This window comes from Strigops habroptila, chromosome 12, assembly GCF_004027225.2.
Source record: "Strigops habroptila isolate Jane chromosome 12, bStrHab1.2.pri, whole genome shotgun sequence".
NCBI classification, from domain to species: Eukaryota; Metazoa; Chordata; class Aves; order Psittaciformes; family Psittacidae; genus Strigops; species Strigops habroptila.
The window spans coordinates 12,003,932-12,028,984 of record NC_044288.2 but is presented as its reverse complement, the minus strand read 5'-3'; the positions used below and the strand labels follow the sequence as shown (position 1 = coordinate 12,028,984).

The following is a 25,053-nucleotide window of genomic DNA, read 5'->3' as shown; positions in this document are numbered from 1 at the left end:
AGAATTATTTGCTATTAGTAACAGTTATTTGTTGGTAAGAGTCCTATACAATTATCAGTGGCAAGGTGAGAAGTCAAGAGAAATAGCACAGGGGTAGCCATAAAATCTTCACTTAAGCAAAGTTATCATTTATTTTATTGCTGCTTGAGTGTCCCAAGTTTGGGTTGCAGGAACACCAGAACACCTCTGAAATGCCTTTGTGGCCTACAACCTACTGATTTTTCCTAATAAACATGTTTAAGGGAGCTGAAAAGCCTCATAAGAAGGCCACTGTGTGGCTGGAACTGTCAGGTTTCTTCAGGAGCTGATGGACATGGCCTGTCTCTTACTAAGAGATCTGGATGCTTTATTTACTCTTGTTTTGGTTAATGCCTGGGACACTGCATTGTAAGCAAGGCCTTTAATGTGAGCATATGTGTCTTCAATTCCTGCTTTCTGCTATGGTACAGAGCCACCACCCCAGGGCATCACCTGAGCATCAGTGGGTTGTGAGGCAGGGTCAGAGCACTGTGTGTGCAGATGAGCAACAGATTGCTGTGGTTACCAGATAACAGCATTACTGCTATTTTAACAGCTGAGAAACAAGGCTATTGGGTAACACGGGACCACAGCCGGTCTGTGTGGCAGTGCTATGCACAGAACTGAGGTCTTCTGGCTTGCAGATGGAGCCCTGTGCATCCAGCACCTTCCTCTCTGTGCAGTGGAGGGGGCTCTTAGTGTGGCTTGTCAGTAATGATACGTATTTCTTCTCATTTTCTTCTTTCTGCTGAAATAACTCTAATTGTCCTTATGAATTTTAATGTCTGGTGCTAGTTGGCTGTTTACCAGTGCAATAACACCATTCAGAGCTGACAGACAATGGGGAAGTCTTACCAAGAGAAACAGAAGAGATTCTGGGGTGCTTTCTTATTTCTTCCTCCCTTTCTTTTCCCCCTCTCTAACAGGAAAGGCTAAGTCACATTGGACCTGAGGAGTTTGTGCAGGCATTTGTTCATAAAGACCCTCTGGATGGCACCAAGGTATGATTTCTCTGCATGCAAAGCGTCTCCTGTGATCACTGTTTGTTCCAGATGAACTAATGTGATGAGATCCACAAGAGCAGGGCCAGGCCAACTGACAACCTGTGTTTTCGTGGTAAGGATGGGATCTGTAGAGCTCACACCAGCAGGTCATTGCCATTCCTTCCTGGTGAGAGTATGTCCCGGCCCGAGACTGGCCAGCACCCTGATGTTCTGCTTTTGGCTTGTTCCTCCTAACCTGCTTTGTTCAGGGCAGATGGCTTGTGGCTGTACACAACCAAAGAACGTCTGTTCCCAGTGTTGAAGGCGTAAAGGCTCTGGACATGATGTAATGCCCATAGTGTGTGCCCAGACACCACAGTCATGACTCAGTGCATCATGAATCAACATACTCTTCTGTGTCTACACAATAGCTTTTAACCCAAAGCACCGCAGGGAATGCAGTGCCTGCTCAGGGCTGCATCCAAAGTCCGTGGAAGCCAGTTGGAGTCTTTCCACTGATTCCAGTGGAGTTTGAACCAGCATTTCAGCGAGTGCCTCAATAAGGAAAGAGACTTCCTGGCTGGAGAGGGAGAGTCTGTGATTTCACATACTACCAGAAAAGAAAGAGGGTGGAAAATTCTTCCCCTGAACTGCATATGGGCTCCCACTGAGATCAAAGATATGCAGCAGAATTTCGTCATCGGATGCTCAGCGTAATGGGAAGACCTCTGTTTATAGTGCTGCTCAAAGAACACCAGAATAGCTTGTAATGGTGATGGATGGATGGATGGATAAGAAGTGCACCATAAGGCTCTTTCTCTTGTGGAGTTATGGAGATTCTGCAGTTGGTTTCAGGGAGAGGGAAGTGGGAAGAAATGGTGTTTCAAATATTCTGAGTATTGATCACATCCTTTAGGAAGGAATCCCAAGGGAGAAAACGTGTGTCAGAAACATCAAATACCAAACCAGCCACAGTGAGATTTGAACAACCTGCTGTAAAGATGAGGGACAAGACTGAAAATGAACAATTGTCGTATCTGTTGTGAAGTAAAATGAAAGAGATCAAATCGAGGCATGAAATTTGAGTGAATTTTGGAGGAGTGGGAAAGAGGCAGCAGTGAGTGAAATTAAATTGCATAAAGCCATGGAGGGGAAGGGATGCTAAGAGGAAGAAGGAAATGTTCAGTAATAAACTAATGCATGCACAGTGCCTGTAGCTGTATCTGGAATTTCAAATGCAAAGCCGGCACAGAATACCACCAAGGTATGAAGAGAAATTGAGGTTACAGGGTAAACATAAAGAAACATCAGCTGAGGTGGACAGGAAGGATTAGAATGAGAAGCAGAGAGCCTGAAAATAATGGTGTGATGGGAAATCCAAGCAAATCATCTTGACAGCCTATGACAAGCTATTTGACAGTTATGCATGTTCTTCAGATGCAAATCTGAACACTGAAGTGCTGCCCAGTAGCATTTCTGTGACTTCAGTGAAGTGCATAATAACAGAGAAAATAACAGGCACAAAGCAGGGATGCACCACAGCATTGCCTTTGAGTTCAAGGCAATGTCTTCCCCCAGAAAGATTTACTTAGTAAAGCAAAACTGCTGTTACTTTTTCACACAAGGCATGGCACTAACAAATTGCTGGGCTTTAAGTCAGCAGGGCTGAGGAAAGCAGGGGTAGTCTGGAGTTTCTCTCTGCCCTTTGCCTGGACTGACCAGAGGTCCAAGTGATGATTTAGAAGAGCCTCCACACCAGCGTAAGGTATAGCCAAGGGATCATGTGGGACATGGCAGAGCATTGTCCGTAGAGGCATAAACCTTATATGAAGTGGCATATCATTCCCCGACCCATGAAGAGGGAATTGGTTCTGGTTTGAATTCCCTTCAGCTGGAGATCATATTAAACATCTTTCTTGCACGAGGGCTTCAAAAGGCTTTGCTTCTGAATGTTTATCAAGCAGTGTGAGTTGCAGATGGAAGAGGCTAGGGAGGTGCTAAATATCATTGCCATTTATAAAGCTTAACCTTTAAAAAGCAGTCTGCTTCAACTTTAACTGTTGCACATTTTTCACAGGTTTTGTGGTATTAGCTGTGGTTCTTATGCCCTGGCACGGGACAGCAGTGTAGAGATTAAATACCATATTTAGAACAAAGCCTATGTTTCATGTACTTCTTGTTATAGCAGGGAACAAGAAATATCACAGAGCACACGAAAAGCAACTGCTATGGGGCTGCTTTGTGTTTCCTCTGTTTTGTTTGATATTTATATGCTGCTTGCTGATATTTACTTTGGAGATGCTTTTAAAATATGTATTTTTATTGTATATGTAGTCTACTCATAAGGTGGCTGGAATTTCAGGCTTGTTGAGATTTGCTCCATAGCACGGTACTGTCATTTCTGTTTCTAAACATGCCTGTATACAGAATCACAGGTGAATATTGTCTTACTTTGAATTACATTGGGAATCATACTAAGCCCCATTTCTTAAGGTCACTTACATAATATAGGTAATCCCATTGACATTCATGGGTCTGTGTTTATGCACTGTGATTTTCTTTGTAGTGGCATCTATTTATGGTAGCTCTGGGAAATTACCATCTTAATAAACCAAAAAATCGGTATTCTCTGATACCCTCTAGTGGATGTTAATGAATGTTCAAATAAATCATGTGAACTCCAGAGAGCAGTGACTCCTAGATGGACAGTGTGTAAGGATTTAGGGCTGGGAAAAGGACTTAAATTCTTATAATCCCAAGCAACATCTTCAGGCTCTGTGAATTGCCCTATCACTCTGCTGAAGTCAAATTACCTGTTGATGTTAAAGGAATTGGAAGAGTTCATCTAAGTATCTGCTCCCACTGCCTGTATTGGTTACGGGAACTTATGTTAAGTTTTCATGTAAAAAAAAAGAGTGAAAAATGTGCTTCTCGTAATGGCTTTTATCAGTGAAGTATCTCTGGCATGTAAGTGACCTGTTCAAGAGCAGCCATCAAGACAGAGCTGGTTGCTAGAGAGCCTATTAGCCTGAAAACTCAGTAAGGGAAATAGTTTTTTTCCATAAAGAAGCAACTAGAACTGTGTTTTCTCTTGCTTATCTCTTGTTCACTTCACTAAATTACAGCCTCTGCCCTCCAGAAAGGGGCTGTAGGTGATGGTATTTACTGAAGCAAAGGAACTCCTGCACTTAAAGCCACAAGTGGAAGACTGTGCTTGTCTTACTTTTTCTGCACATTCTTGTTGCTGTCTGAATCCTGCAATGCCCTGGCTGTTAATATCCCAGGGACCAAGAGGCAGTGCAGACTGTGTCGGTGAACACTTGCTGCAGGTGAAATGGGGCTATTTCTATACCCTGGTGTGAATTGTGTGACACACTCAGCTAGACCCTGTGCATCTACCAGCCACCCACCTACCCACTGAAAGGGGCCCTTAATGCACAGTCTTCCATGTGCATGTGAGAGATGTGGCCATTAATTACCTTTGTGCAGTATTTATCTTGGCGATCAGCTAACTGGAACACAGTTATATGTCTTTCTGTGTGTTTTTTCCTCCCAGACTTGTTTCAGTGAACAGAAAAAGACGAGTAACCTGGAGGCCTATGTGAAATGGTTCAATAGACTCTGCTATCTTGTAGCCACAGAAATCTGCATGGTAAGTCAAAAGCATGTGGCATGTTTTACCACATGCCTGATGTACCAGTTTGAGATTCTACATTAATAAGAAAACCTGGGGATTTATTTCTTCTGACCTAGCTCAGCAGCTGATGGCAAGCTTTAGAAATATTGCAGTCGCAGAAGCAACCTGATAAATGACAAACATATTGCAAAACAGAGCTGGTGACACACAGGGGATACACTGCTCATTGACATAGTAGGAGCACAGTGTGGAATAATGAACCCTGCAGGGAAAAAGAGAGTAAAAAATGCCTTAAATTATCCTGTGAGATTTTTGCTGGAAAAGATTCTAGTGGAGTAGTATTTGTTATCTGTCATCCCAAAGCTCTGCTGCGCATGTGAATTCCCATTGCATGGCTCTTTGTACTGCTGCCCATTACGGTCGCTGGTCATTTTTTAACTTGGTAGTGGTTTTAGTTTGTTTAACTTGGCCCCATCAAAATGAAATGAATGTTTTCTCCTTTGAAAAGGGTGTAGAAGGGAGGAATAGCTGTAGTATAAACAGCCTAGACTCAAACGCATTACCATTTGAAGATCATCTTTGGAAAAGGTGGGGTGATTCCAGTCCAATAAAAATGTGTATTTAAGATGCAAGCTACCGTTTGGCCTGGCCATTTTGCCGAAAGGGCCAGAAGAGGGGATAGGGATTAATGCAGTGAAACAAAGTCTTTCTGGGACAAAGATGCTGCTGTTACATGGGTGTGAAATCCTGCCTTTAGGAAAGTCTGTGCTGATGCGCTCACTGAGGCCAGCAGGGAGCTGAGCCACTGCTTCAGGGCTGTTTTGGCTGCTGTTCCAGTTCTAAGACATAAACTGAGGCAGGCCAGGGAATTGCTGTGAATTTCTTCTGTGTCACTGCAATGAAAGCTTTGATTTTAGAGACTGCCAGTCACCAGCATCCACTGGATTGCTGGAACAGAAACGGGGCCGGTGACTGATAGCAGATGGCCCAAGCTGTGCATGGATGGACCCATGCTATGTATGGAACAAACGCCTAAGACGCCCTCCAATTCTGCATATACTTATTACAGATACTTGTTTATTTTAACTTGCAGCCTGCAAAAAAGAAACAGCGAGCACAAGTCATTGAATTCTTCATTGATGTTGCCCGAGAGTGCTTTAACATTGGGAATTTTAATTCACTGATGGCAATCATTTGTAAGTACAGCTTCTAACCATCAGCTGTCAGAGATGGAAAAGGAAACCCGACTCTTATCCATGGCTCTCTTTTCTTCTTTCTCTCTCATAGCTGGAATGAACATGAGTCCAGTTTCCCGGCTAAAGAAGACTTGGTCAAAAGTGAAAACAGCCAAATTTTTCATTCTTGAGGTAAAAGACCAAACCCAAGCAAGTTGATACACTGCTTGAATTGTATCCTGGACTTTTTCATTTGTGAATTTTCACATTGTATGAGATGTTTGCAGATATGTTTCACAGGCAGAGGGCCAGATTGCGGCTGAAGTTTCCCAGATGTAGTGAGGAAGGTGTGAAGCTGCTGATATCTAGAGGGGAATCAGAGCGCTCAAATAGAAGGAAAACCAAAACTAAAATATGAGACTACATGCAAGCCATAGTGCTTCCACTAATGGCAGTTTTGTTTGGCCATGGGCACAATGCTGCGTGTAAAGCTTCCCAGCTATACCATGGATGTTGAGTGAACAAGGCTTAAGGTTGTTTTTGTATTGAGGATTCTGGGATTTGGCATATATAAGATGAGCAGTCCTTATTCTTCATGTAAAAACTCAGTAAGCTGTTAGTAGAAAAATCAAAGGTACAAACAGCCATGATGTGTAGATGTCTCCTTGTATCTTTGGTTCATGGGTGTGTATATCGGGTTTTGAAGATGTAGGCTAGGCTCTGCTCAGGGTTCGCTACAACTGAGGATAAAGTTGTCTTCAGAGGACCCATGTCACTTTCTAACCAACATGTCTTCTTTCCTGTATCCAGCACCAGATGGACCCTACTGGTAACTTCTATAACTACAGAACAGCACTGCGGGGGGCTGCTCACAGATCCCTCACTGCACACAGCAACAGGGAGAAGGTAGGTGAGACCACATCCCATTTATCTCCAAATCGATGGTGTGCATTGCAGCTGAGAGTCAGTGGCTCAGAGACTCAATGCAGATGCTCTCCTCCCTTCCATGGGTCACCAATGCAAGGCTCGTGCACTGCTAAATGAAATTGGAAATGGAAATGTGTGGCTGAAAGGAGTCTGAAATGGATCACAGGGCTTTTGTGGACTTGCTTTTGGACATTGGGGAGCAAGAGAGGGCAGGATGCACTATGGACGACTGTTGCCAGCATAGAATCAGAGAATGGTCTGGCTTGGAAGGGACCATCTAGTTCCATCCCCTTGCCACAGGCAGGAACACCATCCACTAGACCAGGTTGCTCAAAGCCCCATCCAACCTGGCCTTGAATCTCTGTGTCCCTGGAAAATACACATTGTTTAGATTAATAAACCTGATGGAACAGGTATTCCAAACTAAAATGACTTTTATTTTGGTATGGAGCATCAGCTTGGCAGCCCAGGTGGATCTTTTGTTACAGCTCTGCCAGCCAGGCCCCTGTGCAGACAAGCCCCTATTGTGCAGCCTGTGATTTGAGATAGAGAGCAAAGGGCACAGCTCTCCGAGATGAGGTGGTTCTCCATTTACATTAGGGAAAGATGACTGACTTACCACAATTCCTGAGGTCTAGTCTGAATCCATTGCAGCAAATTTGGGGTGAAGTGCTATCCTTGTGAATTTTCATTTCATTTGGTTCTTGCTGCCATCTCGGTGAGCAAGAATTGAAGTGTTTGATCAGTGTTCGTGGAAGATTTGTAGCTTTCTGAGATGTCACTGATGTTGCAAAAATCAGGTTGACGAGATGTTAGTGCAGGATGCCCCTGATTTGTGACCCAATGTGTTTCTTCTTAATTTTCTTATTTCTCCATTCAGTTTTCTGTTGTTATTTTATGAAAGAGGGTTTGTTTTTAACATCGCAATTGCACATAGTCATAAACGGGTGATCTCTGCGCAGAGCATGGCTAAGGTAAAGTAGATACCACATGAAGCAGCATAATATGTAATTTAGTATTCGTTCACCAGAGGAGCCAGGCCAGATGCTAATCTCACATCCCTGTAAATTTGATGTAAATCTGCTGAAGCTAATGGAATCTCACGGCATTTACAGTGAAATGAGATCAGCATCTGGTCGCAGGCTGACTCAGCTGCAATGGGAGTGTGCTGAGTTGGTCTGAAAAGCATTTCTCTGTGCAAAGAAGAGATGGATGTTTGTGGCTGGCAGAGAAATTCTTTTAACTCTCTCACACTGCAGTGAGAATCTGTCAGTCTGAGATGCTTCTGCAGTTTAGTTCTTCTACGACCATCATATATATTCAAACCAGTCGTTTTATTGTTTGACTTAATTTCCTGTGGAAGTTATCAATCTCCATCGTATCTGTACCCCTAGCTGGTTAAGACTGAGAACAGAGAGGTTATTACATTGAAAGGGATCTATTTTACATAAGAAAAAGCCCATATTCTATTTCTCCTTGCATAGATAACATCAGTTCAAGAAAATGCTCAAGCATATGATTTGGTAGCTGCTTACAGTGGGTATTTTAAAATGTCAGATACAGCAGATCATGTAATTCTTGCTGTAGGAATTGAGGAGTTTTGTTTCTTTTTGTAAGCCAGATGATCAGTTATTTGTTTCAGTGAGTTTGAATAAGACTGGAAGAACACGATCGCTTTTTTGATAGAAAATGTTGTTTCTTGGCAAACATGTAGCAAAGCTCACTCTGAAGAAAGATTTATCTTCAAACTGAATTGTGCTTACAAGGGTTGGAGATCCCAGTCTCCTCCACCCCTTTTCTTAACAAGCGGCCACCCCAGAAGCACAGATAGAGGCATCAGGGCTCAGTCCGTCTGCTTGAGAAGGGGAGGGAGTGCTCTTGGCACAGACCAACAGACTAAGCAGTGGGTTATGTCTCACAGGAAGAAAAACTGCCTGTGGGCTCAGAGGAGCTGATGTTTAACTGGCAGACTCACCAGAAACATTACTTTGTGCTCCCCTTGGGGCTGGTGTCTTGGCTGCTGAGTTCTGCACAGCACTCGAACAGAAACACAGCTCAGGGGCTAAATTACATCCTCAGCGAGAGACGGGGTGAGCCAGTGAGCTGGGACAGTGACCTCCTCCTCCTCTGTGCACACATCTCACCCGAATCCCCATGTGACATCAGCCTTCGGGCACAAAGAGCGCTGCCTGATTTCATCCCTCGCTCCATCCTCATCCTCAGGGTGCTTGTGTGAGACTGCAGCTCAGGTTGTAGGACAAGGATCTCAGGATAACCATAGAGGATTCCCTGACCTCGGTCCGCACTGTTCAGATCCAGCCCTTCTCTCAGTGTGTAAACAGCATAGTTACAACTGCTCACTGCTTCTCCAGGAGCAGGCTTGTCAAAAGGCATGGCAAGGCAGCTCTCAAAGCTGAGAGATGCAGTACAGTGGCAGAAATAAACCGGCCAAAGTGCAGGGCGAGAGAACTGGTAATGAAGAAGGGGTGATGTTTCATGCAGAATTCAGAGGGGTGTACTTGTTAGGAGCTAAGCCTGGTTTTATCTGTGCAGTCAGCTGACCTATGCCACCTCCAAAATTAAGTCATTCCACTGAGAAACCCTGCATTGTGCTAATGACATGTCTTTGGCTTTGAAATGTTGGGAATATGTACAGTGCGGTACTGTGTGTTGTTGCCGTCTGGTGCCTTGGAGGAAGAACATGTCTGATCTCATTAGCTTTCTTCTTTCTGCAGGAGGCAATTGTCCTTCAGCATGTGGGTGGGTTGGATGGCACAGGGAGGGGGGAATCAAAAGGGAGTGAAATCTGAGTTTCTGGCACTAACCCAGATTTTATGCTAGCAAAGTGCCTGGATTGAAGCCAACATTAGTGTCTAACTATATCCACTTTTGCTGCTTTTCCTACAGAAATTTGGAAAACAAAACATACAGGGTAATATATTTTTTTATTGAGAAAATAAATGGTGACTCAAAGACAGAAATCTCGTGCCAATGTGGAGAGAACTGGTATCCTGGGGTACACCTTTGACGCCTTTTGGATGCAGATGAGAACAAGCTCTGCCCGCGCTCTGAGCTGACTGGTGGCTTTGTAGCATGGCAGTGAGCCCACATCCATGTACCTTCCCTCTCAGCAAGGGTTCTTGGTTATGTTTAGTACCACTAATGATGGTGACTTAGCTCCCAGGCAGTGCAGAGCAGGGCTGAACAAGCTTGCATCTGCCTGCAAAAAATAATGTAGACAGAACCTGGCAATAATTTCTTGCTGGGGATCAGTGTCTGGCTCCAGCTCTCTGTATCTTTCCACCTTATAAGACCACACTGGCTACAGAGTTAGCATCAGTTTTGGTAGAAATAAACCATGCAGACTGATTTGTATTCTTTACCTTAGGTTGACTGATCTAGTTTGGATGATATAAAAAATGAATCCTGAAATACACTTAGCTCAGTTTGACTAGAAGTTGCTCTACCTCACCCTGATAGGAGGGCTCAGCATTTTTGGGGTTCAGGCTGTGCTTTGTTTCTACTTCTATATTGTATCAATGGGATGTGTCAGGATAATGCCAGTGGCTCTCGGAGTGTCAGCCCAGGCTTTTTTATGGCTATTGCACTGACATTGCAGAGTGTATCAGTGGCTGGCCTACAGAAAGCCAGCAGAGATGCAGATCTTGAGCAGTTTACTGCATGTCCTATTTTAGCTGAAACAGAAATTGGCTTCTGTTTTCACAGCAAGATGTGGTAGTAGCTTGCAGACTCTTTGCCTCAGTAAGTGTTTTCACATCTATGATGTGCTCACGCTCGCTGTTGCATCGTGAAGGCTGTAGACTGGAAAATAACAGCTGTCAATCCTGTTCTAGGTCCATTTCATATCCCATTCCAGCTGATGTGCAGCATTATATGGAATAACAATACAACTACTGTGAGAACGGTGAGGTGCTGGCACAGGGTGCCCAGAGAAGCTGTGGCTGCCCCATCCCTGGCAGTGTTCAAGGCCAGGCTGAACGGGACTTGGAGCAACCTGCTCTAGTGGAAGGTGTCCCTTCCCATTCCACGGCCATGGAACTGAATGATCTTTAAGGTCCCTTCCAACCCAAACCACTCTATGATTCTATGAAATTAAATACTTAACTAAAGGATTGCACCAATGGCTGGTCTTCCATGCCATGAAGGCACTTCAGTGTATGCTTAACTAGCTACAGTTCAGTCAGTTCACAAATAGGCCAGTGGAAGCATTTGGGCTCTTTAGCATGTGATGTGCTTTTAAGTTCATGGTGATGAAGTTTATACTTAGTGGGTAGGTGTTGCTGTCATAGGAATACGGTCACAGAGGTGGCTGCTGATCTTATAGCTCAAACCCTCTAAGTGGCCTTTTTCTATCACAGTGCTACTGCTGGAGAGGTGGGTATACTCAGATTTGAATATCAAATCCAAGAGCTCTGGGGGTCAGCTTTGTCATGGACTGGTCCTTTGTGTTATCTCTTTTCCCCATAGAGTTGTGATATGTGAGGACCCAGAGGGAGTCCTGCACTCTGGGTCTCTGCTGAAGTGCTGGGGATGCACTTCAGGAGCGCTGTTACTGCCTTTTGCTGTAGAACATCTGGCACCAAATTTATCCTTGCTGTAATTCCAATAATTTCAAGAGTTCTACCTAGAAGTAGACATTTCCCTTAGCAAATTATGACGTGACTGATGGGTTAGAGAGAAGGCTTGGATCACTGCTGTATGCCACTTTGCCCTGGATGATGCCCAGGGCTTATTTGGAGCACTACAATGATCTCTCTGGCTACTGTTGGCAGTTTCCTGTCAACTAACTTAATATTTTCAATCCTACTGTCTGCAGGTTAATTTGGAGAGGCAGGTTGTACTAATCCGGCACCAGGAAGGAAATTATATGCCTCAAGAGGTGGCTGTGTGTGGAGCTGTTGAAAATGAAACAGCTCCTGATTAACTGTTTGTAGACAAGTCCTCAATCACCAAGTATTATTGTCGTTCCTTGGTTAGGGACAACACTGGCTCTTTGCTTCCCACATGTCTTTAAATTGCTCCATTTGTGTATTCAACATCTTTGCTTATAAAGGCCCAACAGAGAAGGGAAGAGCTCTGCAATTTTATTTTGCTCTTTGCTGTCTAGACTTGTCATCAAGCAGTGATGCTGTTGGTGATAAACTCTGTTATTAGTATTTTGTTAGTCATGTTATTCTGCTCAGTGAACATTGTGTTCGGTTCATATTCGTTTCAGCGTATGTTATCCCGGTGGCTGAAGGTATCCCACTGTATCCCACTGCCCTTTTGCTTGCGATCATTGTACTCCTTTTAAGTGCATAGCACACTGAAAAGTTAGTATTTCTTTTTTCTCCTGACTGAGTTCTTTTTTCATGCAGAGAAAATACTAAACGGGAAAGATAATAGTTATGTCATTTCTCTTCACAGATCGTGATCCCCTTCTTCAGCCTATTGATCAAAGACATTTATTTTTTGAATGAAGGATGTGCTAATCGCCTTCCAAATGGACATGTCAACTTTGAGGTAAGCTCTGAAAAATGCTTTTATCTATCCCATTCTGATAGCATTATCTGAGACTGTTTACCTCCAATTTCAGTGCAGACCAACAAAGACTGCTATGCCAAAAGAGACGATCTCAATTGACTGTGAAAGTTAAACCAATCCTAGAATGTTTTTAAGAGAATTAATATGTATCTTTTATATAAACATCACAAGCAGATAATTCTGACTTGCTCCTTCAGTGTTGGCATTGTGAGAGAATGAGTAATGCGTAAAACACCTTAAATTAGAACTGTTAGAAGGCCTAAAGAGTTGCGAGGCGTTAGAGTCGCTCTACTTTATGTAATTTATATCTATTTCTGCTCCTTCCTGTTCCATCAAAGTTTAAGTCCTCTATTCTTAAGTACACATGTATAACCCAGAGCTTTGTTCATGGGTACATTTTCATTTAAGTACAAACTGAAATGGCTTGTAAGAAGAAATGTAGCACACCCTTTCCTCTCTCTTTCCCCTTTAAATGAACTGTGAAAATGTACCCATCTAAAACAGAAAAGGCTCTTTTCTTCTAATGTCCTTCTGGTTAGCATGAGAGATCCTGGATCCCAGTCTTCTGCTTGGATGTACTTGTTTTAGTGAGATAATCTTACTGGATCTGAGTGGAATGGTTTTATGTTTACAGAAATTTCTGGAACTGGCTAAGCAAGTAGGAGAATTTATAACATGGAAGCAAGTGGAATGTCCCTTTGAACAAGACCCGAACATCATCCACTACTTGCATACTGCTCCCATTTTCACTGAGGATGGTAAGACTCTCTACAGTCTCTAATCACTTAAAATATGTCTCTTCATCAGTCCTCATTCATATGCTGATCCATGCTTTGATCTCTCTCACTGACCAGTCCTGGTTCTTTCCTAGTTTTCCTACCATGCAACTTGTTTTTATTCCCAGTCTATCAATGTGGTTTTGCAAATACAACCTTCTAGCTCATGAAGCTTCTTCCCGATTGTTTTTCTTTTGTCCATATCTTCTCTATAAGGCAATACTTATTATGTCCATAATTTCTCTATAAGGAAGTTGCCATTGTAGCCCTACTTTTGTAATCATGAAAAGAGGCCACACAGCCGCATTGTGGACTGCTGTGAATGTCAGCTGTCCCTTAGCTGCTTGTTCTGTGATTGATGGAGCCAGAACTAATCTCTTCCACAAGCCAACACTGTCATCTCTTCAGTGAGCACAGCCCAGGGTGATGGCAGTCCAGCTGACCTCTTTCTCTACAGCAAAGAAATGTTATCTACAGAAAAGAATTTTTAAGAAAATCTTTTCTAGGAATTAATTTTCAGCTGCAGCCTCGAAAACCCTGTTCTGAAGTTATTTCTCTGATTGTCTTTTTCTATTTATCTGTCCTCTTCAATTTCATATCCAGCGTGTCAGACTGTGTCATTTCATATTGGTTTGTCTCAGTTGCCTCTTGGTACATTGTCACGCACTGAATTGTCTGTAGCTGTATTCCCATCAGCTATACTGGCGTTGGGTTTATTTTTTTCTTGATTTCATAGGCAGTTTTCTGTACTAATCCAAGTTAATCAGACCAAGACAGCTTTTATTTCACAGACTGCTTCAGAACACAAATTACTGCATCAAAAATCCTGCCTAAATCCTAAGAAGGACTGCCAAAATAGGCTAATTAATGTGATTAAAGCAGTGGGTATCGGAAGGAGATAGGATGGAGGCATTTGTTTTAGGCTCTAAAGGGACAGAAAGTGAAAGTCAGGAATAAAAGTACAGTTTTCAGGCTGCTGGACCAAAAAAGGGTGACCTCAACCCACTAATTGCTTGCAGATTTTCCTTCCCCCATATTCATAGTGCTTTCATGAGATGCCTTTTGCAGAAGCCACAGGAGGCCTCATCTACTACCCGGGGGAAGTGCAGAGCAGAAAGACCTGTCCTGAGCAAAAAGTGGGAGAGTGTATTAGAACTGCAACAGTGCTAAGTGAAATGCAGCTGTAGTACGCTTGTCACAGCGTGGTGGAATGGCAGGACAACACTTGGATATTAAAATGCAATTAATTGGAGCACAGAGTTGAATTCTGAGATGGTTCCAGCATTAAAGCATCAACAGTCAAACGATGAAATGTATGTGGATGCAAATCACAGCCTACATAAAACAAAATCTGTGAAGACAGTGAGATACTAATGCATCAACAGCTTTTGCATAAGAGATTCTACAGCCTAGACACACTGTGGTGTCAAAAAATGCATCCTACAGTGCAAAGTTTTGCACTGTAAAAGACCTGTTTATTTTCTTCTACTGTGTTTCTTCCCTGGTTTCTGTAACTCATTCTTGCCTTGAGGGTGTTTTGTATCCATTTAAGATAGCGTGTCCCTATAAGCTTTAAAAAGATTGAGGAAGATAAAGTTGTGTTAAGTGATGGGAATATCTTTAATTTTAAAAAGTGTATTCATTTAGCTCTCAGCTCTCACTGTCTCTCTTTTTTAATGTTCATATACCACTCTGGTAGCAGTCCTGTGGTGGAGTAGATAGGCCCGTATCTACTCCATAGTAGTATGGAGTAGATATCCTATATGCAAAACCAGAGATCATTTAACTGCTTAATATTGTTATAAGAAGGTCATGCTAACATATTTTAACTCCAGGCTCCTTTACTGTTCCATCAAAATTAACCAAACAGCTTTCCAAAGGTAGACATTTGAGCTCACCATTGGTGTCCTACTGATTACCAGCTACCTGGTGGACCATGAAGTTTTAAAGTTTCTCTTGCTGTGTGGTACAATATAGGACATACAATGATGCAGAGAGGTAGGGGGGTACTGCTGCTGTTGGAATAACACATATCTATCTTCTCCAGGTTTGTATCTGGCTTCCTATGAAAGTGAAAGCCCGGAAAACCAGACGGAAAAAGACAGGTGGAAATCCTTAAGGTAACCACTGACTTTATCATCTCATTTCTGAAGTACCTCCAAAATGGTGCACTGATAAGCAAAGCTTGTAAAGTGCTGGCATTTAAAACGTGACCTCTGATGGAGGTCTCTTCCATTTAAGACTATTCTACAGAGCTGAGGCTGTACTGATAAAAACTAATCGTAATCTCAAACTATCCACATCTTAAAGAATACCCTCCACTCGTGCATTCCCTGCCCATGACAGGGAGGTTGGAACTAGATGATCTTAAGGTCCTTTCCAACCCGAACCATTCTATGATTCTATGATTTATACAGTGTGTACCCAGGCAGAAGAAGCCTGATGTAGATGAAAAGTGCTCTGGGTTAACTGGATCTTTCTACAGTTTACACCTCTTATAAGAGACATAGAATGGTTTGGTGTAAGCGAGAATCTGAAGAGAGTGATGTAAAAAACCAAACCAACCACCACCTTTATATTTGCCTTTTTTCATTGTTCTTATGTTTTAAATTTACAGATCGACTATTTTAGGGAAGACTTGAAGATTAAGAGATTATTGCAGTAGGTCAAGGAAAAGAAATCCGCAAACATTTTGCACTACTGATTCCAAAGATGCCTGTTTGGGATTTAGACAATTTTTTTTTGTTTGAGTTTTTTTGTTGGGTTTTTTGACTGCCTGACATGATGGATGAACTGGATTCATCCACCGAAATCAACAGAACTGTGTGCACAATGATGCTTTTCTAACTATGAGACAGAGAGAAGAAGGACAAACAGACTATTTGTGGCTGTGCCCAAACTGCATCAGGATCGCTGTAACTTTTGCCTCTGAAGGAAAACATAAGAAAATCAGGAGTGTGGAGAACCGTGGTACTGCAAAAGAGAATGGGAAAGTATGTAAAAAGGAAAGCAGAAACCACACATGAATATTTCAGAAGCAGGTGCTTCAGACAGCAGCTCTTTAAACCCTCTGAGGATTGTAAAATTAAATCAAACACAGACACAGCAGCAATCTGGTTAATTGCTGAATGAAGAAGGAACTTAATCTTACATTAGCAGTCCCCCGGCCTTGTTGAACAAAGCACTGACTGCTACAGGTATAAGCTTCCAGCGGATGAAAACTGACATCGCTCACTCATATGTACACGTGTATGTCACACATAGACCACAGCAGCATGGGCCAGTCGTACAGACCCTGTGAGTTTTAACAGAGGACAATCTGAAGTATGACTATTGCTTACTTATTCTTCCCACCACTGTTGTTGCTTTTCTTACTGTGAATCTTGGCAGATCTGAGGAGGGTGCAGAATGTAGATGGTTTTGCTTAAAGACCCCCACTACCACCGAATCTAAAGCTGAACTGAAGAAGCAAATTAGTCTGGACTCAACGTACCCCTATTTAATGTATGTAGTGTATTCTCTAACTTTGTTGATGCTGAGTTACATCTTTTAGAGGGTTTTATCACACTTAAACAAAAAAGATGTGACATTACCATTTGAAAAAACTCTGTCAGGTTCCAATTAATTCAGTACTGTTTATTCCGCAATGTGATACTAAAAGGATAGGGAGAGGGGGATAATTGCTCTGAATATTGGAACTACATGGTATGCTTTAAGAAGACAAAGGGTTTCAGACTAGAATGCACTAAAGAATTTGCCATTCATGAGCAGGTAACTATTTTTCTCTCTTTTATTTTTAGGATCTAAACCATGTTCACCATTTCCTTACAGATAATACAAAGTAGGGACTACGTCTTGTGTTTAAAGTTGTACAATAATCAAGGTGCTACTGTAATATATATTAAATGATAATGAACTATATGGATATTGGATTCAAAACTAAGGCCTAACAGTAGACTATTTGTATGTGGAAGGACTGTTCCCACCTGCCCCAGAAAAGACTTCAGAAAGCTTAAATGAAACCTAAATGCTACATGATATTGAACTTTGCATTTTATTACTGACTTGACGCTGGCCTTTTCAGATGCTCCAGTCTTTCTCTGTCCACAACAGGAGGATGTAATCCTTTCTTTGCGATCGGTAATAGTTTGTTTCAATACAAAGTGATTCCATATGGCTGTAGTGCTTTGAAAAATTAGGCTAATTACAAAACCTGGCGGTGTTTTTAAGCCAGAACACTGGAACAGTTCCTGCCCTCTGCCAGGTCTCAAGAGTTATCCATGCCTGAGTTGTTGACATGTGAGGCATTGCTGAGCTAGTGTTTGAGGGCAGCTCTGACAATTGAGCTGATCGGGAGTGCAGCAGCCTGAGACATGCTCTAGGTGATATACTAAAGGTTTGTAGCGGCTGTAGTGCAGTTCTTAGATTGGGTTATGATCTGTGAAAACCTGTGCAGTCTGGGCCATGGCCACTTGGAATCCTCTGCTCTTGCAATTACTGAGACGAGCAGGATAGCTTCTAGGTTTGCAAATGTAGGACTTCAGTTCTTCGTCTTGTATAGGTCTATCAGCACATGAATTCAAGTAGGGGGAACATAAAAAATGCCCTGTGTTTATTGGAGCTATGGATGGAAGAACTAAGCGTAAGGATGGTGCAACATCATTCTAGCCAGGGAATTATCACTATTCCAATGATAGTGTTAATATGCTGTTCGTTAATTTTTGCCATTCCGTCAAACAGAACCATTTCCAAAATGATGCCATTAAAAGCCTGTTAAATTCCAACCAAATCCAGAGCAATAACCATAAATATATCTACAACATTAAATGTGTTTGCTAAATGGTCATTTTTTTTCTTAATGTCTGCATCTGTTTAGCAGGCACAGTGTGACTTCATAGTGGAAATGTTGGTTTATTTATGTAAAACCCCATGTAGGTGGATGGGCTTTTTCTCCAAACCTGCTTTTTAAAACGCAAATCCTCACTCCTTTTCTAATGCGCCAGTAGAGACTGGTACAGCTGAGATTGTAACACCTGAGCATGAATCAAAATGTGATTTCTCCTGATAATACTTTATATTCTTGGGCACCTTCCATGAATTCAGGCAATTTCTTAAGTATTAGTTAAATTAGATCTCACAAAGTTTATCACTGTTGCAAACTAAACAACTTTCATAGTCCAAAACTTTCAAGCCTCAGTGCTTAAAATGGAAGCATAAATGTCAGATTTAGGTAGGTATTAAGGGCTTAGTGGGACTGTCAGAAGCACTAAATTATATTTAAGCCTTTATGTAGTCACACATTTAAAGGGTCTTTTTGTCAGAGGTGCTAAACATTCTCATCAGTTGGGGAATACCAAATCAGTTATTGCTTTAACGAGGTGTGTGATATTGATCCATGGTATCTGGTGTCCAGAGACACTGGCTGCTGGTTGTAAAATGACTTGGACATGAGAGTACATAGAAACTTAAGAAGACAGCACTTCTAAAAAACAGACCTTAGGAATCACAGCTTGTCTTCATAAAATTTCCTATTAATATAAATACTAACAATGTAAGCCTTAAGTTACAGCTGTCGGTTTCATTTGTAATTCATAGTTGGCCTAACTAGAGTGTACACCCAGGAGGGTGGTTAGAGCCTTGTTTCAGCAACAGGTTTTACAGTGTGACCGGAACTGAAAACAACGGAGGACACTTTGGGGAATAAATTTCTTCCAAAAATGTATTAACATTACAGAACAATGAGGAAAAGCATCCCAATAATTAGTGTTTTCTTGCTATAAATGTGTAAAGAACTCCTACCATGCTGAAAAGAAAGCAGTATCACTTAAAACCAAGCACTAGGCATGTAGTCATTAGACTAACATCTATACAAGTTACTGTTAGTAATGTCATGGCTTCCTAATTCCACTTTTTTCAGTGGATTCACCTCATTGACAGCTGCTTGAACTAATGCTGCACAGAGAGCTGAGCAGAACTGAACCTATAGGTCTTGTAGTGTTAGTACCAAAACCCTAAGCTAGTAAAATGGGAATATATGACACAGAGTCTTTCAGAAGCATTAACTTTGCTTCTGTGTGCACAGCAATATTTTAAAAGACCCAAATACATGAAATCACTTCTGCACCTCCTCTAGTGTAGAGGAGTAGCAAAAGTCCTATTTTTTCATTTCTAGAGTGTGCCATTCTGCAACACGGGGCTAGATAAAAAGCCTGGTGAAGAACAATGAGGGAATTGTGTGCCTTCAGCTTGTGTTGAAGTCAGTAGATGAACTTGCTCAATGCCTTTCAAAAGATACTTCATCATACAATCTTGCTCTCAATTTCATATCAGCATCCATCACATTACCTAATTAAAGGTGGTGGATGAAGGCCTGCTGGACATGATGGAATTTTGAGGGCAAAAACCTCTCGGAATGAATCTAGCACACGAGAACCCTGTGCACCAAAGTACACCAAGTTTAGCCTGTCATTATTCCTTCTGTTAGGCTGTGAACACAATCCTGTCATGCAGCTGGCTGGAAGCTCTCTGTGTGGATAGAGAACATGGAGATCTGGAAGCAAACTGTGATCCCAGCCACTGCTGAGATGGCACTTATCAAAGTGTGAACACAGCTGCTCAAGCACTTCAAGTAAGAAGCAATTTAAGCATAGAGATATTTTTCTCAGCTTGAAAATGTTTTATGATGTGGTCAGTGGTGATAAGATAATCACTCACTTAAAATCAAGCTAGTCCCTTACTGATACCTTCGTTACTTTGTCATGGTTTATTGCAATAATTTACGCACCTTTTCTTAAAGCACATGAGCACTGGTTTGCACATGACTGTAAATCCAGTTTAGAAAGAGCTCAGATTACTGAATATGTAACTGGAGTTATCAATAAAAAGACATGTTAGTAGAAAGAATAGTTATGCATATCAGTGTAAAGACATTAGTTAACCATATCTGGCCTAAAAATGGCTGTGTTCCATAGAACAAGACTGATCCCAAGCACAGCGATGTGCCAGAGGAAGAACACCAGTTGATTTTTATGGGCTTTGGAGCAGTCCTGCAGTTATTAACTACAGTTTTAAGTTATTCATAGGGATTAATTTTCATTGACAACTGGTATAGTCCCTGGCCTTTCTTTTGAGGCAGGTGCAACTCTCAGATGGGCAGGTGCACTGAGCAGGGTGAAAATCCAGCCTTAGCAAAAGCTTTCTTTGACGTTGTTGGAGTTTCAGCAGCAAATTCAAAGACTAAATCTGATCCAATGAATTAATTCACGTCTGTAAGCAAAATATGACTGTCTGGCTCTAAGAACCTTTCTGTCTTTTTAGACTGGTAGAAATCAGCCTTTCTGTCTCAGGTGTCTCTTTCTTTGGAAATTAAAACCCCGCTGATTGTGAACTGATTAATTCTATTGTTGTAATTGCAGAATGGGGTTAGAATGAAGTGACAAGGAAACAGGGAAAAGCCCCTTTGTTACTGCTTGAAGGCTCATTGTAAGCTAAAGACTTTCTTTTCTTTTGTCCTTTTTAACATGATCTGTGGAGTGAAATTACCTCAGTAGTTGGTGCAGGGCATTACTGAACTGTGGCGCACATATATCTGTTGTCTGTACGGCAGCACATACACGAACAGTGGGATGCAGAGATCCTGTACAGAGCTGACATGCAAATTCATATCTGAGCCTGCAACTCTTAGTTTTCTGATGCTGGGACACATCCCTTTTGAAAGGTAGGAAGTTCACCTGGGGCAAAGCCTGCTTCCCTGTCTATCCAACAGAATTATTACAAGAAGATTCTTTAAATCCTCTAGAGGATTTGAAACACTGAAGAATTTGTTACATAGTTGACAGAGATTTTAAGATCTAAGCAACATGGAAAAATAAGTACTTAAAATTACGAGAAATACCTTGTTAACTTTCATATTTCACAGCATGGCAGCAGAGTGGAACAAGATACCTGTGCATATCTTCCTATTAATATCAATGGCTGCTGGGCAGGCTAAGGCAGGACAGAATACAGTGAAATACTGATACAGAAAGGTGTACCAAGACTTGTGTTTTAGTGTTGAGTATGTTGGAAAGAAAGCCCACTGCCTTAGAGTGTCTCCCTTTCCCTGCAACCACAGTGAGCAGTTCTGTGGAGCAGCTTTGCTCCGAGCTCAGCAGAGGAGGCAGAACAAGTTCCATTTTTTGATGGAACAGATCTGTTCTGTATTCATTTCTTTTACAATTCTTTTTGCATATTTTCAGATATGCAGAAAATACTAAATACGTTAAGCTAAGGCTCATACAAGGCATCACATCCTGCATTTTTTCCTTATGCAAGATGTAGATAAGTAGCTGACAGCTCATATAGGTGGTATTTCATATACTCTGTGTAGGTGCAAGACACTGAAACTCGGGCTATAAGCTCAGCTACAGAAAAAAGCTAAGTATGAGTAACCCCCGTGTAGATCCCCTGCCCTGCACTATGGCCAGAGGCAGGCTGCAATGCTGTAAATTCAGAGTGGCTTTAGACTGCTCGCTCTTCCCTTGATGACTTCCCCCCCACAGAAGAGGTATTTTGCTCCATAAACAGCTCTTGCAAAATGCCATAAGAACATTTTTCTAGTTCTTTCCCATACAAGGGCCCTATATTCATACTCCAGAGCTGTCATAATAGAATAGGAGTCCTTCTCCTTTCATCCTTGTGGCTCTAAAACTTCCAACCTGGACTAATACGGCACTAAAGCAATGTTCCCAGGCTGCCTTGAATGCAGAAGACTTATAGTTTATAGCTCATGAGTCCTATAAGTAATATCTGCACAGGAAACTTCCTTCTAAAATGTGCAAGCCCACTTAATGGACTTCTGACCAGAAAATTCCATAGTCCAACTACTTTTCAGAGAAATGTGACTTCCTCAGTGAACTGTTAATGGTCAGTACTACATCACTGCTTTCGTTACTTAATTCTGCTTCTAAAATGCCAGTCTTTTTGAGACAACAAAACATATGGTGCTTTCTTGATGTTTGGCCCATGGATAAAGAGTTAAGGAAACGGGGGCTGTAGTCTGGACAGTTGACATCATGTATTTATTTCCATAACGGCCCAAGTTGGGTTATCACTTACAGTCTGTCCTTGCCTTGAACTAGGAGTTGTTCCAACAGAATCCTCCTAATTATTAAAACGTAGTGAAAGATGCACACACAAAGCTTTAAATTTGAGTTTTAAAATACGATTCAAGTACTTCCCTTAGGAGTCTGTCTGTAAAAAGACCATTGCTAGTACACAACACAGATGGGAAATAAATGATCCTCTGGGTTTCGAACTTTTAGCGAGTGTTCATCAGCTCATAAAGGTGAGAAATCAGATTGTTGAATATTTTCACTTTTAGTGACAGTACCAGCTGTCTTAAACCTGAACTCCAAGAATATACTATTCTATAACATTTAGTCACAGACCTGAAAGCATAGAGTAAAAAGGGGTAAGCAGAACTGCCCTTGTTTGCAGATTGAGAAATTCAAAGGTTGAATGACATGCCCAGGCTTGCCTGGGAAGCATGTCCTTTCAAAACATTATCCCATAAAGATATCCAGATCTTAGTTTTACATTCCTTCTGGTGTAACTCCTTTTTACAACTGTGCTTAGGAAAAGGGGAACTAAATTATCATTGTAGTTTCTTTAAAAGAATCAAGCTAGGAAATAAATATGGATTGAAAGACTGGTATATACTGATGATGTGAGTGAAAGTAATGAGGAGCTGTGCTTTTCCTGTGTCTTTCTTTAACTCAAGCAATTTCCTGTTATGATTAGCATTTTCAGGTTAAATTGAAAACCCTCTACCATCCATAATACTCAAACCATGTAGCTTTGTTAGAAGTCCTCAGAACAAATACGGACACTTTATTAATTGCACAGGCAGGAAACAGTAAAGTTACTTGAAAGTGGCTGTTATGATTTTGTGACTGTACATAGATCTTGCAAGATGTTAATGGTAATATGCATACTGTACCCCACATAAACACTGCGAGAATAGCATGGTCATTGTTACGCTTTATAGCTGTTGTGGAAAATGTCTTAACCTGCATTCATGATTATAGTGCCCATCCTATTCCCATGCCTTTTTATACAGTTGTGGTAAGGTTGTTATGAAATCCTTTTGTCAGTCATGTTCAAGCTAACTTACCTATGTATAGAATTTATATATTAAACCCCCCCTAATTTATACTGTGTTTTAACAGTTTGCCTGAACTGTCTATGGTTTCTAAATTTTGTAATGTGAGTGTCAAATAAGAAGAATAATTAAAAAGAGAAAAAGGCTCATCTGTGTGGATTTTGTTCTTCAGTTTTATTTGGAGTAGAGATTTCAACAACCACATATCTACAGAATAGGCTCTAAAGAAATTCAGGTTCCTTTGAAACTCCAAAGATACAAAGATGTCCTGGACTTCGTGGCAATTCATGACCTGTGGTTTCTGCTCTTCCTCTTTTTTCCACTTCACTGCTTCTCCCCTCATCCTTACACATTCAGAATGTTGCACTGCATGTACACTGCAAGGAAGAGACAAATTCCCTTAGTTCCCATAATATTTTCACAAATAGGAGTCATAGACTCGAAATTTCATAATGAGAGGAAAAAGCTGAGACTGGGCCTGAGTATTTTTAGTCTGTTCCTATAAAACTCCATGGTAGAACTGATGTTTAAATGTGTTCTTTTATTATTTGTATTGCAGTAAACTGAGAGCTTCTACAGAGATGAGGGACTCATTTCAGACATAATGTACAGTAAGAGACGTGCTTGCTTCAAGTAGCTTAATTTTGTTTTAATAAACAAGAAAGAGGCTCAGAGGTGAAACTCGCGTGTGGGTGTAAGTGGTGGAGTTTTCTTGATGTAACATTAGGTGTCTGCACCACATTGCTTCTGTGAGTATGTTACTCCTGTTCAGCACAGCCTGGCTCTGCCTGCTGTTACCCAGTGAGGACTTCTGCTCTACGCAAGTAGTGTCACTGACTCCAAAGCTTGCAGAAGTGTGATGTGCAACTTCCTTTCTCAGCACAGTGTTCCTACTCACAGCATCAGAGCTCTTGCCAAAAGGGACTGTCAAGCCATCTGGCTGAATTTCCTGTAAACTGTGGCTTTTTCAGGCTTCCTTGTGTCAAGCCCCTAAGTTTTTATTAGGCCGAAACATTTCAATCCTCACAAGGCTCAGTTGTGCCACAAACAGGGAGTGAGAAAAATCCAAGTTTGAACAGTCCCTTGTTCAATGGAATGGATCAGGTCAGCTCAGCCCAAGGTGATCCCAGCTGGACAATCACACTGTGTATAAAAACACTGGAGAGAAAACTTTACCTTGCCTGAGTGGCAATCTGCCAGCCCTTTAAGGCACGGTGTTCCAATTGCCCTTCATTTCTTAATACAGTGTATGAACACGCTGAGGGCAGCGGGGGCCATTCTAGCCTGGCACTGGCCACAGCTCACAGAGAACATTGTATTTGGCCACGACTTCTCACCAATGCACGTGTGGATGAACACAGGTGCCCCTGCTCACACAAGGTTTCTGGGTCACTGCTTTTCTAAGAAATATAATAACTCCTCTTGATTAACAAGGAAAATGTGTCCCTGAGCCATAACCCTATCTTATTCTTTTTGCCCTGGCTGAATATTTGCATGTTTCTATTCTAGTGCATAGGCCGCAAAAAAACCCCCAACCTATTTTAACATTATCCTTTTCAAAACCGAACTCTGATGGAGTGGAAATGCTGTCGGTGGGTTCTCACTTTGCCTTTCTGCTGATCCACTCATCCGAGCTCCTGTTATTGTGCTGAATTTACATATGCCACAACAATGTAGGACACTGGCTCCCTTGATCAGTAGTTATAGTGATTTGTGAAATGAATAATATATTTTCCCTGATACATCTCAGAAATGCTCCTGGTGACTTTTCCATCCCCATTCAATTCAGTCCCTGATGAACAGAGAGTATTGTCATTACTCTGTCCCTGAGCTCCCAAGCAAAGCTATAGCT

General features: G+C 41.7%; 1 protein-coding gene across 2 annotated transcripts in view; it reads left to right on the top strand.

The window, feature by feature from the left end:
* Positions 1–23,348, top strand: part of RASGEF1C (RasGEF domain family member 1C) — a 74,495-nt gene extending 51,147 nt beyond the window's left edge. For both annotated transcript variants that reach the window (XM_030504565.1, XM_030504564.1), the window contains exons 6-14: positions 945–1,019; positions 4,558–4,653; positions 5,732–5,834; positions 5,926–6,005; positions 6,624–6,719; positions 12,168–12,263; positions 12,919–13,042; positions 15,108–15,180; positions 15,678–23,348. In XM_030504565.1, the coding sequence (XP_030360425.1) occupies positions 945–1,019; positions 4,558–4,653; positions 5,732–5,834; positions 5,926–6,005; positions 6,624–6,719; positions 12,168–12,263; positions 12,919–13,042; positions 15,108–15,180; positions 15,678–15,702 (768 nt within the window). In that variant the 3' untranslated portion in view covers positions 15,703–23,348. The remainder of the gene's footprint in view (positions 1–944; positions 1,020–4,557; positions 4,654–5,731; positions 5,835–5,925; positions 6,006–6,623; positions 6,720–12,167; positions 12,264–12,918; positions 13,043–15,107; positions 15,181–15,677) is intronic.
* Positions 23,349–25,053: the final 1,705 nt, after the last annotated feature.